At 43.3% G+C, this 15,214-nt stretch overlaps 1 protein-coding gene across 1 annotated transcript in view; it reads right to left on the bottom strand.

The window, feature by feature from the left end:
• The window catches only part of LOC131284934 (uncharacterized), a 96,487-nt gene that overhangs the window by 2,282 nt on the left and 78,991 nt on the right, over positions 1–15,214 (bottom strand). Inside the window, exons 6-8 of the mRNA XM_058313793.1 lie at positions 10,404–10,985; positions 7,257–7,670; positions 67–307 (exon numbers count right to left, since the gene is read on the bottom strand). Coding sequence (XP_058169776.1) covers positions 67–307; positions 7,257–7,670; positions 10,404–10,985 — 1,237 coding nt within the window. The remainder of the gene's footprint in view (positions 1–66; positions 308–7,256; positions 7,671–10,403; positions 10,986–15,214) is intronic.

Here is a 15,214-nt window from a genome sequence, read left to right as displayed (position 1 = left end):
AGATAGAGGCAGAGACGGTAAGGTCCCGAGTCGTTCAGCCAGCTGACGACAGGTGCCAGCCTGTACCTGCACAAGCAGAACGCAATGTCCAGACTCAGATCGTCGTGGATGCTCTTGTAGAAGCTCTGCAGGGACTCCATGCAGGCGTTCCGGTTGCACCGGTGCTGGTCGCAGTGCATCATCACCGTCTTGAGCGCGGACGAGCAGACCTGATCGTCCCGGCAGGAGTGCAGCGCCAGATGGCAGGTACTTTGGAAATGAATAAAACTCATCTCCGCCTCCTTCTCCTCGATATCGTCGGACCCGACTGTGGGAAAATAGGCAATAGGGTGGTTCAGAACACGTTTGGAACCAGAACGCTAAATCTGGAAATCTGGCTACAAAAACACTCTCGGTCGGTAATCATCTGCACCGGAACCTGGGTCTTTCGTTTGGGTTTCTGTTAGCGTCGTTGTCAAAAATTGGTCAGGTGTATAGTAGGCTATGGGTCGTCTTTGGAAAAGTATTGCACCGCGTGTATAGTACGGAGTGTGTTCGTGTTTTCCCAGAAGTAAAAAATTTCCCACCCCCAATATTTAATTACAAAATGGAGCACACCGTTGGAATGGAGAAAAATGGAAGAAAAAAGTTTGACGAAGGACAATCAGAGAACGCTGCTGAGTAGAAATGAGATGAAACATACAAAGGTAGTAAAAGAGAAAAAGAAGGAGCTAGAGAGAGAGAGAGAGCGAAAAATGTAACAAAGAGAAAGTGCGAGAGCGAGAAAGAGTTATGACTTGAAGTATGACTTCCGCCTTTGACGATTGCTGATAGACGATCGTGATGAGTGTGTGTGTGTGTGTGTGTGGAGGGAAACGAAAATCGAATATAACAATGCAAAGGGGCGCTGAAACATGATGGAGAGAAGATGGCACAACCGAGCATGGCGGAGTGAGAAACACGACCAGTGGCGGGCGGTCAGGTTCGCACACGCAGTAATCCTTCGAGAGCTTCAGTAGGCGTTGCGAGGTAAGTTTTGATTCAGTTACAATGGTCACCTTCGCGTAGGCGGGAAGGTGGTAAGCGTGGAAACAAGATCTATATAACCTATACGCTAAAACAACGGTAAACAAGGCTAAGAAACACAGGCTAATATATATAATAACAAACGATAACAACAAGGCAAAATGCGAAACGACTAAACTAGCATAGAAGCTTCTCTAAAGTGCAGATTAGTTTGTAAATGATGAAGCGTATGAATGATCGTTGTTGATGGCTTGGTTTTGATTATTCAGTGGATCTTTAAGCATGACTTCGCATCAATTTAGTTTACATATTTTTAAGTTCGCTATTGTTCACCCCTTTTAAATGTTGACACCCCACATGAAACCTCATCACAACAGACGGGTACCAGTCTATTTTTAATGCATTCATTCCTCTACAACTGTTGCATAACTCAGCCGACGGCAACGGAGATGCACTTGGGAGGATGCCAGTGTCGGCAAAGTTTCCCACCAAACACAACAACAATGCTGTATAATCAATTTAAAGCCAATCGCTTTAATTGCCATTAAACCAAGAGGCTGAGTGGTAGAACGGGCGATCAAGTTCTTGTGGCAACCGGCAAGCTTCACGACCCGCCGAATCGCAAGCGAAGCAGCCAAAGCAAAGACGTCTGTGTCCCCTCTTACTCCACCTCCCCCATTCTCTTCACACTAACGTCCTTTTTCACACCCTCGATTTTCTCAACCCCGCCGGGGCGTTAGGGTGGAAAAATATTAATAAATAAAACATAAATCTGAAATTTAGCTGCAAATTGTTTGACGAAATGGAACGGGGACGACCTCTGGTGCACAGCTGGGCTTAGGTTAGGCAAGGAGAAGCCGAAGAAAAAGGTAGAGCGAGACAGAGAGATAGAGGGAGAATGAGAGAGTGGGAGCATTTGGGATGTTTGAGTGGAAGAAATTGGATGGAAGCGGTCGTTGGAGATTCGCAACGTTAATGGCTGTTCCGACGGCAGCGTGGAAAATCGCTCGCATTAGGAGGCAATGGTGCTTGAGGAAGGCTGGATGGGTGGGGTCGGGAAGGGGGGGGGGGGGGGATGAGTTCAGCGTCGACGGGAAACGGAACACCATGCGGACGCAGCTGACGTTTCCGCGAAACGACGGATGACGATAATTTGCAAGTCGTCTGCGAAACCCGACTCGACGAAAGCGGAAACCGGCTGGCGGTCGATCTTGCGAGCTTTCGAAGCAACTTTGCAGGCATATGAGGGTGTGGCTGAGTGTGTGTCCGTGTGTGTATGCGAGTGAATGCTTGTGACGTGTGCGTGCGCTGGTCAAGAATTTCCACCAGCGTGGCAGATGTGGGTGGACGCTCTGCGGAAGCGAGGCGGTGGAAGGAAAATCAACTAGCTCCGGAGGGCAGCGGTGGATGGAAAACCAGACCGGGCGACGCAGCAGCACTTTGCTCTAATGCGAAAAGTATGCACGGATAGGCAACAGGCCGGGAGGTGAGCGTGAGGGTAAAAGCTGAGCGGGAAAAGAAACCCGAACGCGGCCAGTGTAGATCGCGAGCGTGCGAACGAGGAGCGGAAAAACGGAAACGTGGCAACGTTGGGTGACAATTTTAATGAGGAGAAAATTAAAAACTCAATAAATAAATTTGCATTCAAATCCGCGACCGCAATTCTCCCGCGCCTGAAGTGGACGAACAGCGGGCAAAGCTAGTCGGTGGTTTTTCTTTTGCACAGTGGGATGAAACTGCAATCACCTTCGCACAGAAAAGAGCTGCTCCTTTCTCGGGAATGTTTCGGTTAGGAGTTTAATTAAATTAAAAGGCAAAAAACAACCAATTATAAGTCGCTTAAAGTGTTCTCAGGTAAAGATTCCCTGCCTCGAGGAACAAAATTGGTATGCAAATTGAAACGAATACAAAGTCAAAAACCTGACGTCTTCCGTACGGGAAATCAGTAGACAGTCGGCTTCATACTGCTTTTTTGGCTAAAAGCATGTTTGATGAAAAAAGGCATTCATGTTTTATCCATAATATTTTATTCAAGTTGTGTTTAATGGCGTTTAAAAGAATATTTTTCTGAGGAAGTGCTCGTTTTGCAGGGAATATATTCAAATGAAATATATATTTGAATATATTCAAATGAAAAATCAGATCATTCTGATGTAATGGTGCAACTTGAAACGCTAAAACTTCTTCCAAAAAAACGCGCAAAAACATGTTCATTCGAGTGTTTTTAAGGTTGGCATATTTATGCCTTCTAGAACAAACACACAACCAACCAGCAAATCCGCCCCATTTCGATACTAGACTCGGAAACAATAAATATAGGATTTGGATGTAACGAAATAAACTGAGTAACGTTTTGCCACCGAGCAGACTTTTTTCATCCCCATCCAAAGTCCTTCGCCTTCCAGCAGCGCTAGCAATCAATAAAAGCTTGCGAAATAAAATTATCGTAAATCATGGCTCCGGGGGGGCAGACAACAGCGCAACTGACTCGAAAGCGAACCGGAAAAGCCGCCGTACGCGGTCGACGATAATAAAAACATTACCGGAAGGCAAATTTTCTTACCCGTCAGGGTAAACGTGTACAGCCATATCCTGAAGACAAATTTACAGCTGCTGAACTTGCTCGGTTTCCCTTAACCGGAGGTGAGGGAGAGCAAAAACCAAAACTACAAAAAGTCGGGCCGTATGACCGCGGAGTGCCCGGAAACCATCGCCAAACTGTGGTTGGCGATGTAAAACGTCCCCGTGTGTTGCAGACGTGGTGGCGTACTTTGACTTGGTCACCGGACGTTCTTTTGAGCAATGTCTGGATAGTTTTTTGTTCGCTTATGCAATCGATTGACTAAAGTACTTAAAACGGAAGGTTGCCGCTTGTACGGTCTGAGATTCAAAGAGTTATTTACGATACGAGGGAACATATCAAATAACCTAAATTGAGAGATCCACCTATAATCGTTATTTTATATTCAAAAGTCATTTGGAATTGCAAAAGCTTATTGTTAAAGTACCTATAATCTTTACAGTTGACTTAATTTATTTGCACTGCAATTAAAATATAAAAAATACGGTATAGTATAAGCATTATTTCTGCTTTCAAAACTTGATTCTTTTAGTTTTCATGTCAAACTTCAATTTCTAAAAAAATATGTTGTACCTCTCATTTTTCACTCACTTCATTTTTCATCTCACTTTTCACTTTCATAATGTTTATATTATCTGTATTTTCAGGAATCGTTTGGATTCTCTTTTGATATTACTAACAACTTGATTTATTTGTTTCTGTTTCAACGATTCATCATTTGCATGTGCACAGGCCGAGAGCTTCTATGTAGTATCTAAGAGTACAAAAACAAAAACGAAAAAATGCGCAAGTCTCATTTTACAGTGATTTCTTTTGCCTGTATCAAAACTAAACTCATAAGAAATAAAGATTTAGTTTCTTACTACATAAAAATTCACATTCAGTTTGCCTCGTTTACGAAAATTCCAAAAAATGCTACCTTCACGCAATCCACGGGTTTCCCTAGGGAGGAAAATAAAATAATAGTTCACAAAATACCCGCACACGAAAGTAAACAATTAACGGAAAGGCTGTACTGCAATCGTAAGGTGTTCTTTGGCTGGATGCAAAAAGTGTGTTGAAGTGTTTTAGGTGTTTTTAAAGATAAAATAAAATAAACGAATCCATACTGAACGGAAAATGCAAAACCAAACAGTTAAAAGATCTACCCAAGGAAACTTACCTTCCCAACACAGAAAATGACTAATTGTTTGTGTTGTAATGGAAAATGGAGCTGTTTTATGCTGTGTGCCACGTTAACGCAACCCTGTGGGCATGGAAAGCTCGCGGGGTTCGGTGCTCACCCCAGTATGAATGCTTAACGAACACAACTCACTTCGGCGACACCGCCATCACTTTGCTCGGGTGCTTCGTTCCATTTCCAACGCCCGATTTTCCATTGTTTGTGTTTCTCGATCGAAGGAAAACTGTTTATCACTGGCTTGATGCGCTCTATCTACACTGGGCACGCGAAAGGTATTATTCACTCACAAGGGACAACAAAAATCGTCCCTCTTCACCGGCGAACGGAAGGCCCGCGCAGGTGATGCCATAACCACGAAGGAGCGGGGCCACGTACCAAACACTGAATCAACAGATCATCGCCGGATTAACGGAATGGTAATGGGAATGCCTGCTCACTGAACTCTGGTGGCATCCACCCGGGTATGGGACACGTTCCGGGGAAAACCACAACGCGATGCGCGCGGATCATGGAGAAAACGTCATTCAAGTAACACGGCTGACGGGCCTCACGGCGGATTTCCGTAATGAAGAAACCGCCGAAGCCCGCTGGGGACATGTTTCGGTCTGTGCCGGGAAGGGAGGATCAAATAAAAATATCAACATTTAAAATTATTCCAATGAACCTGAACAAGCATCCCGATTCGACAAATAAACCCCTCGACGCGTGGGTATATGGTCTGTGTATGTGTGTGTGTGAGCGTGTGTAAGAGGGAGAGAAAGAGAGAGAGGAACAGAGATTTTGTTTGTACACTGAACCACACATCAAGGACTCGAACGTGTTCCGAGTAGAGCAGACCGAAATAAATTGTGGATGAAATTCGAGCGAAACGGAGATCGCATAAGAGGGAAAATAAATTAAGACAGGAAATATAAATATATATTCGTTGATCCTGCTCCACGCTCCAGCGCACGTTTCACTGTGGTTGATACTTCCAACGAATAGCGACAAACACGCTATGAAAAAAAAAACACCCTGAATTCAAACCCACGAAAGAAAACATCAGCGGAAAGGAGACGGAGTGGTTATAATTTCCATCCAAAGTGATTGGAGGATGCTTTTTTTGAAGTTACTTCATGGGATCGGCCGGCTTTGAAGCGCCCAGAAGTGCACGGGTTTCTGTCATAAATTTCAAAGAAATTGTCTGTCCGCAATCGCATCGAACCCGACTTCTGTTTTATGCGCGGTGCCATCAAATAATTTTCGAAAGCACTTGCTCGTGAAAGAAGGGGAAAGTAAATATTTGTCTGCTGAAGATTTGCAAAGGGACAAGTCAGAATAACAAGGACTTTGTAGTGTAGTTAATTGCTTTTACTGTAGAAGAATCTGACAGAGAGAGGGACGTTTTTGGCAATTCTTGTTCAACAGTATCGAATATTACTTTTCCTAGTATAAACTTTAATGCAAATGGCGAACGAGTGAGACAAATTTTAAGAGATTCGTACATAAACCAGCCAGTCATACTTTGAACGGAAGCATTCTTACAAGCTTTTCAAAACGTCACTCATCACTTACTTAATATACCGATAGCTTACTGTATTATTCTGAACTTCTTCATTGATCAATCCCTACAAGGGACATTCTTCAGTCCCATCACATTACATTTCTAAAAGGACTCAGCTTGGATTCAAACTTCTATCGTTACTACTAAAAGAGCATTAAACATTGTAAACGAAATGCGATTCTTGTTTGTTGTATTCGCAGAAGCTGGTTGTTTTCACTTGTTTGAAAATCTAAGATGCAATGTTTCATATTTGCTTATTAATTTTAATTTTCTATTTCTTGCTTATTTATTTTAATTTTCAGCAAAATATTGAAATATTCTGGTTTTCCGTTATGACAGCTCTTCTGTAATTTATAAAAAATAGGTTCATCAAAACTGTGACTTTGATCACTCTACCAGATCAAATTATCCAGTGATGCAAACTAACAATTCAAATTAATATTAACGATAGAATTCGTTACTAATATAAAGAACGAGAACTTTTGAAAAGAAAATGAGTTAGATTATTTTTGAAGTAGAAATAATTGATACGAGAGGTTGTTAATTCGTTGATCGATATTGTGTGTTGCAAGTGGAATGTGTTTCAAGGTGTTTATCGATGGAGATTGTGTGACGCCGATATGTTTACTTCATACACCATTTCTGGATACGCGCAGCCACCTGAAAAACGCACAAGGAAAGCCAACGAGAGACACACAATGGAGAACACCACAATGGAGAACACCACAAAGCGGAACGTTTAACAGGCAAAGGATACGACAGAAGGTTGTATAACACTCATCAAAGATCGTCAACCAGCAACAGACAGGGTGAGTATTAGGACTTCGCTCGTACCAGGGATCGACAGCGAGGGGGAGGACAGCGAGAAGAGGGACACAGAAAAGAGGACACAGAGCGTGAGAGGGGGGAGAGTTCCGGTGGTGGCTTGATGTTGGGTTACCTACATTGCTTGTCCACCGTGTGCTCGTAGCTCGAGCCTTCGAACTCGATGGCCGCGTCCCCGTTACCACCGTTCAAACTGATAAGAATATTGTCCACCGGCGCGGAACCAATCGAAGAGGCCATCAGGCCCCCCGCACCGTCATCGAACCCACCACCACCGGCACCCCCGAACCCACCGTCGTACTCGTACGGATGCTGGGCGTGCTGGTGGTGCGGATGCTGGTGCGGGGGGCCAAAATGGCCACCGGCTCCGTGCTGGTGCAGGTGGTGGTAACCGCTGACGTTGTACGGATACAGTGCCGTCTTGTAGTGCTGCGGAAAGTAGGCATGCGGTGGCGCTACCAGCGGCGTCTCGATCAGTGCCATATTCTGGTCCAGCAGACGGTGATAATTATCGTCCACCCCCATTGCCCGGACTGCAACGACGGAGAAAGTGGAGGAAATGTTTGGTGGAGAACAGATAGATAGAGAGAGAGAGAGAGAGAGAAAGAGAAAGAGAGATAGAAAGAGAAATGAAGAGAGAGAAAGAGATAGAGATTTATAGAGTGATTGAGTGCGTGGGTGGTGAGTTTGTGGGTGGCTCGTAGCGCGTGTGGTTTTATATTATTTGTTTTCGCGGCTCATTTTCCACATACATTTTGGTTTACGCGTGCAGAACGGAAACAGAAGGCTAGTTTGCGAGTGTTTGGGGGAGCGAGAAGTAGAGAGTGCAATGAGTGGAATTGAAATCAAAATAAACAAAACACACGGGTAACCAAAGGAGAGGGAGAGAGAGAGAGAGAGAGAAAGAGAGAGCAAGAGCGCGAAAGGGGCAGCTGCAATTAACCCAACGTAAGCCGTATCCCAGACTCCATTTTCTTCGTCCAGTTAGTTCATTATAGTTCATTGCTGTTTATTTTTTGGGACTTGATTCATGACCGCTGGCTGTTTAAAACAACCCAAAAAAAAAAATATACCAGACAATAACTATTGCAGTATATTTGATACAACACGGACGCTTTTTCCAGCCATCAAGAATAAATCTGGAAAACGACTCATGAACGAATGCGTCATTTTTGAAGAGAAAAGCTACCCAATTTATTGCATACCCTTGGAGAGGGAGAGAGATAGGGCAGGGAAGACGGTGAGCAAGGAGGGGCTTTTCCATTGCTTATTTCACGTGTTTTCAGACCTCCGCATCGAAAAAAGGGAACAGCGAAAAGCCATAAACCGTCCAGTTGACGTGTGGCTTTTAGGTTTGTTTGCTTGGCGGTCGATTGCCTTTCGGAGGTTGGGTTTCAACGCCAATGATGTACCGAGGCTTAATAAGGGACTGCCCCGGTGTGTGGTTTAATTTAAATTAAAACTTGAACGACACATCAATTCAAATTAACCTCATATGCGCCTCTGTACTGTGAACGTATTGCAAGCCAAATGTTTATAGCTTGAATATTGGTTAATTTGTGATTTATTTGAAAGATCCATTCAAAAGTAGAGTGATTAACAAATTGATTGATCAATTGCTCTTGTTTGGGAGGAGGAATTAACGGAAAATTATCGCATCAATAATCGTTCAATTAGCATGTTTATCGATGCATCCAGCGTTTTCATAACAAACGTCTTTTGGATGTACATTCAACAACATTCTATAGCGGACCATATTCAAATAGATTCTACAAACCATGCATTTGGGCCTAATGACACCAATTTGCCTCAGAGCTTTGTTTAGGAAGTGGAAGATAATTTACATGAAGTGTGTAATTGTTTCATTACCCACATGGAAAGCAAGTCAAGAAAGCCTATCAACATGCTGCCGGAGCGACTATTTATACGCTCGTAACGGGGATAATGGGGTTCAATCGATACAATCTTGATGACACTATCGATGTATGAAGCAATTTGCCTACGGGCGGGCAAGAAAAGGACGACGGATTAATACAGTAGGACTGAAGACCAACGCTCATGTGCGCTGGGTGGAAATATTTGTCGGATGTAGAAGGTACCATTTTTCAGAGAAGTCATTGATGGCGCATGGTATTTCATATTTGTCGATGGAGACGCACGGTACTTCACGTGTATCGATGGAGACGCACGGTACTTCACGCTAGTCGATGGAGGCGCATGGTGTTTTGTAAAATTAATGGAGGCGCATGGTGTTTTACGAAATCGATGGAGGCGCCCAGTGTTTTGTTCAATGAGCACTTGTCGGTTTGCAATGTTTCGTTTCTTTTCGAATTAGACGAAACCGCTGTCGAATACAACAATTATCCTTTCATGTACCCTTGTTGCCTCATTCATTTTCATTATTCAATCCCACGTGAGCCTGAAAATAATGTTACCGGTTAATGAAATTTAATGCGTATTGAATGCGTGGCGGAATGAGAAATGTGTTGTGCTCGGTGCCATGCTCGTGGCGTGCTGGCGTGCGTTAGTCATAGAGTGCACAAGGTGGGTGTAGGTGTGTGAATACAGTGTGCGGTGCGTCGGAAGAGTGCTAGTACGGTGGTCACAGTCTTGCGTAAGTGCGAGGTTTTATTATGGTGGTAGTGCGTCAAACAAATGTGTTATTTTTGTTTTACTTTGCAGATGGTGCAGGTGATTACATTCTGAAAGATACGAGAAAGAGAAACTAAGTGCATTGCCACGTTCTTGGCTGTGATTGTGATCGCAGAACGGATTGTTCGTGAGAGCTGGGTTGCATTAGCGAGAGTATTACCGAAGAAATGGGACGGTTCTTTTTGAACTATTGAGTGGGTATTTCTTGGAACTATTTCAAAGAGCCTTCTAAGCAATGTTAAGTGACGAGAAGAGTTTTCTCAAGAACCAGAGGTATACAAGCAAACAGTATGAAAGTACAATAGATTTTACGATTTGAAGAGTAAACTCATCCCTTCGATTTTGACACGAATTGCCTTCTCGAATGCAGTTGCTACTTGGGAGCTCTTTTCGCCATTGTTCCCTAGCGTGTGGCTGGTGTGTTCGATCACACCACACTTAAGAAGCTCACGGAAGTGCTACTCGGGAAATGATTGTGAATGCAACAGCAGCTCTCACGCCAATCGACAACTTAACCCATCGGTTTGTTCATCCACTTTCTTCCGCCTGCCGCAAAGGAAGGAGAAGAAGAAAATGGACACAAAACGAAGAACACGATAACGAGGTACTCTCACCAGTCTCCGGCTGCTGCTGGAGGTCCGATGGAACCGACATGCTGTCCCACCGGCCCACCGTGCCGAGCTCGCCGGAAGCCGCGGTTCCGTTCCGGCCGTGCTGGTGCTGATGGTGCTGGTGCTGTTGGTCGGGCGGGGAGCCGTGGCCGTGCGGTTGGTGCTCGCCGCTAGCGATCGGTGCATTGTGCTTACTGTTACTGTGAGTGGTACTTGGGTGCTGGTTATGGTGCATGCTGGTGTCAAAATTGTGCTCGTATCTAGTGCGATAGTTGCCGTGCTCGGTGCCGGCATGGCTTGGCCGGTGCGAGAAGGTGGAAGAGTGCTCATGATCGGTGCCGTTGGCGTACGGGGAGCCACCAACAACGACGCCACCACCGTCCGGCAGATTGATATAGTCGACGGTGGCGTGGTAGAGGGTGGCAGACCCGAACGCCGAGGGGGGATACTTTTTCGAGGGAAACAGGAAGTACGGGTACGTGCTGGTGGGTGGAGGGTCTTCGATAATATCGGAGGGATAGAAGTTCGGGTAGATGGAGTTGGTGGCGGTGCCAGAAGATGTATCGAGTGCAGAGGGAAGCACATCTGGAACGGAGAAAGGATGGTGCAAATATAGAAGAAAGACAATAAAACAGATAACACACACAAACACTCTCTCTCATACACACACACATGAAGAAACTATTCGTTTCAATTGATTTATGGTTGGTTTTGTTGATTCGGAGTTTGCCTATGGATAGAGTGCAGCAGAACCGATGTATATTTTTGATCAAAACATTAAGTTGACTTTTTTCGGAACTATCAAGGGTCTTCATCATAACTATCCTGTTCATTCTTTATTTTCATTTATCTTGAACAACCGAAAGCCAAACCACGAGGAAACACCATTTCATCGTAATGATTCACTGCATAACAGTATATTGTCTATGAATATTTTCTCAACAAGTATAATATTAAATCATCAAAAATAACGTCGTAACTAAGGAAAAGTACATGTTCGAACACGTGTGTGGTATCTTGCAATTGATAACTACTAAAGCAAAAGGTTTGGTTCGAATAGGTTTAATTCCAAAGATATGAAGAGGTCTTGCTTTGTTTTTCCTCTGAGTTTATAATGAAGAACATTCAACACGAAGATTTAAACCCAAACCAACAAGAAATTTTTAGGCAAATATTTCGAAAAGCTTAAATTTTGTTCAAGGTATAAAACCCCATTAAAAAACATGTCCGATTCATTTAAATTGTTTGAAAACAATTTGTAGGAAATCTTTGCAATCCACCCATGACTTTAGTTTATTTTTTCCATGCAAAACTGAAGGGAGAAAATCTTGGAGCTTACAAACAACGCACACGAATATGTGATGTTTGGCTTTAAAGTTTGCTGATGCCAGTAACTCCATCATGGTTACTGCAGTCAACCCTCCCTCCTTCCTGCTTTCTAAAACCACAAGAAAAAAATTAAAAACTTGTCTGACAATTTGGTTCTTGAAACAAATTTTGTTATTAATATGATGCTACTTACTGCCGCTCGTAGTTTATTGCAAGTAAAAGTTTTCCAACAGAGTTCATTTTCAGCATCCCTGACTTGTGGACAACAATTCGTCCAACCGGAGCTTGGTCGAGGACGAGTGAGCAGGATGAAACAAATCTTGCCACGTTCATAATTCTCTGTCAGCGAAGTTGAAACCCATCGTGTGGCAAACGAGGTGCACATACGTCGTGCTCGTCTTCAGAATTTTTCATTGAAGTGCACGATGCTTCTTTTAGTAAGAAACTCCTCAACGCGGGCCCATCATCGTGGAGTCGTGTGGTCTTCCATCTTACGAACTTACGGGTGTCGGATGTTGTGGTGTTTCGTCTTGAACACACATAAAAAAAAACATCACACCACTGCGTCGACCACCATGCTTTCAAAAACGCTATCATCCAATAGGGGGACGTCAGAAAAACGATACCCGAAGCCTCGGGGCTGCATTTTACTTGCGCTCCTTGCGCCGTTCAAGGAAGTGAACTTACGCCCACCGTAAGGGGCATTCTAGCGAAACTACAAATTACTTTAATAGATCACGTCATTCTTATGTGCCGGGTCCGTGGAACAAAGTGTTTATTTTTTACCGTTTCTCGAAGATCGTCGTCCTCCCTATCGACTAGGGTATCTGTTTCGTTGTAGCACCTTCACAAGGGAAGCGTTTGTTTTGTTCCTTGTGGCAACGAGGGAAAATGTTGCGAAACTCGCCCGGTCGAACCCAGCTCGGCCCTCGGTCTTGGGCATGGGATTCGCTTTCGTTTGTTCATTTCCGGTCGGTTCGGAACGCTTTACCTTTCCGGGACGGGTTTGGTGTTGTTTGCCTCATGGAAAACCTTCATAAAATTCATTTCTACCCTTCATTTACGCTTGGATAGATGAAAAATGGATACACACACACACACACCCAAACCAGTAGCAGACAACCGGGCGTGCATTCTGTTTGTTCTATGGTTCCGGATCTTAACACATCCTTTCTTGAGGAGGCTACTTCTTGGCCATCGAGCACGGTCGAAGGAGAAAGTTTCTTCCGGAATATTTGTTTTCCTTTGCCTCGCTGATTCCGAGAAGCAGTGACCGGAATGAGGTGTTTCTTGCGTATGATGTTTGGTTCTTCGTTCTTCAGCCATCCATCCTTTCCACGCCACGGTTTCACTATCAGAAAACTTTATCTGGCAACAATTCGTCGGGTGAAGTTTGTTTTAATTGGAAAGTAAACGGTTCGATGGGAATGTTATGCCTTTAAGGATGGCACGTGCCCGATGCGGATGAATGGGAAAACTTTCGGAAACGAGCTGATGTAGGCCCGGTTATTTTTCACCCTATCCTATCAACAACACTTTTCACATGATAAGCAATCTTTTTTTTGTCTCGTTTGTATGATTGGTATGAAATGTGAATATTGATTGTCTTTTGCACGATTTGAGGAGAGCATTTTTCAAAGTAAACTATTTTTCATGAAAATGCTTTCCTTCCTATTTCAAATGGATAACAAAACATTGTGCTTTGATGTTCCACAGAGGACATTTTTCAATATCATTATCCAGTTCAGGTTCGCACATGAACAGGAAGCGGCCAGGCACGGCATGAAACGTGTCTAACCAAATGAAAATCATCTCCTCCTTCTTTGCCCAACAACTTCTAGTATGACTTTCCTTTTACTTGGCATTCGTTGAAAAAAATAGGCAAAAAAGTGTGTGAACGTTTGCGCCTGGTGCCTATTGTTGACCGTTTTTGTCCGCCAGAAACGAATACTCAAGCACCGCAGCGAAGCATTTCGCCTGGGAAACGTGCCTCCACCGTTACCGGCCACAAGCTGCGTGATTTCATTCGCTTTTGGGTAGACTCTTTGCTTCGAAGCGCGCACCGGAGGAAACCGGCCAGTTCCTTTTTCGGGCAGCATAGTGTCCTCCAACGGCTTGGTCGGTGCATCGTTTCATTTCGTCATGACATTCCATTTCACCGGCATTCAACTTATCACCTTGACATTTCGCTGCTCGTTAACCTCGCTTGGCAGCCAAACGTGCAATCGGTGGAGTATATGGTTCCATTTTAGCTTTCAAGTTTAAGCGTAGCTCCATTCTTTTCCGTGCCTCTTTTCAACAACGCTGAGGTGAGAAAGATCTCGAATGCGTAACATCAAACGTCGTGATGCATTTCCGGATACGAATGTACACTTTAGTAGATAAGCGTGATTTTGAGAAAAGGGGTAGAAAACTGTGTTTGAAGCAAAGGAATTTACCTGCAAGGGGTTTATTTTGTCAGAAAACAATCAAAAATTTTATAAAATGACTAGCTGACCCGTTTGATGTTGTTAAAAATTGGTTTAAAGGTCACATTATATTTCTTAAGTACATTAATTTCATTTTATTTACACTTTTTACGTCGTAATAAGCTTATAGTGAGGCTGCTAATGATTATCATCCTTATTTTGTTATTAATCAAGCAGACCAATTGAATGAACGATGTTTTATGTACGCCTGGTAACATATTAGTTTTCTAAATCGGGTTTCTATTAGAGCTTTTTAAGAATCTGCTAAGGTGTATTGCCGATATCTAATAACTGTTTGGAGAAAGTAGAAGCTGATGGATCCTGTAGCATTTGGACGTGCCTGTTTATGCTTAGCTAAAGTTTTTCAAAATTGCTCCACAACACCGATGAGTAAGGCAAGTTCAGGTGATCTTATCAGCATAGGTGGATCGTGGCACTACCAGCATAGGTGGACTGAACGCAATAGCGTATATCGAATTTTCGCGTATTGTGGATTTCCTCTGCCATATCGTTTATACTTCATATTGAAGAGTTGACACTGAGAGGGAACCGCTTATTTCACATATCTTCAATCCAAATCACTAAAAAGTGTTCCATTTTTTTTGTATCATTATAGGGTAAGTGCACCCATAGTGGAGCTAGTACCATTAGTGGATGTAGTGGAATAAAATCCTAGCTCTACGCCGATATATATACAATGGAGTTATTTGTTCTTCTATGAAATGTTCTTTGATCTTCTACGGAGTGTTAAAAAGATGAACCATCTCATTCTGTGATATAGAAGCTCCAAAATTCATATTTTCTAAACAGGTTGTCCCAACATGCTGCATTCATTAAGAATCTATAACGAATATCATGATTTCCTTAAGGTTATAAATCACTACAAAATCATTAAAACCATATGATTTCGCTACTGACATACCCCAATATAATTGATTTATACGAACTTAGTGCATTTTAGCATAATTTTATTATTTTTTCATAGCTTTTACTATAGTGCCACTATAGGCACAAAAA

This window comes from Anopheles ziemanni, chromosome 3, assembly GCF_943734765.1.
Source record: "Anopheles ziemanni chromosome 3, idAnoZiCoDA_A2_x.2, whole genome shotgun sequence".
Classification (NCBI taxonomy): Eukaryota; Metazoa; Arthropoda; class Insecta; order Diptera; family Culicidae; genus Anopheles; species Anopheles ziemanni.
This window is presented reverse-complemented; position numbering and strand designations above follow the sequence as displayed.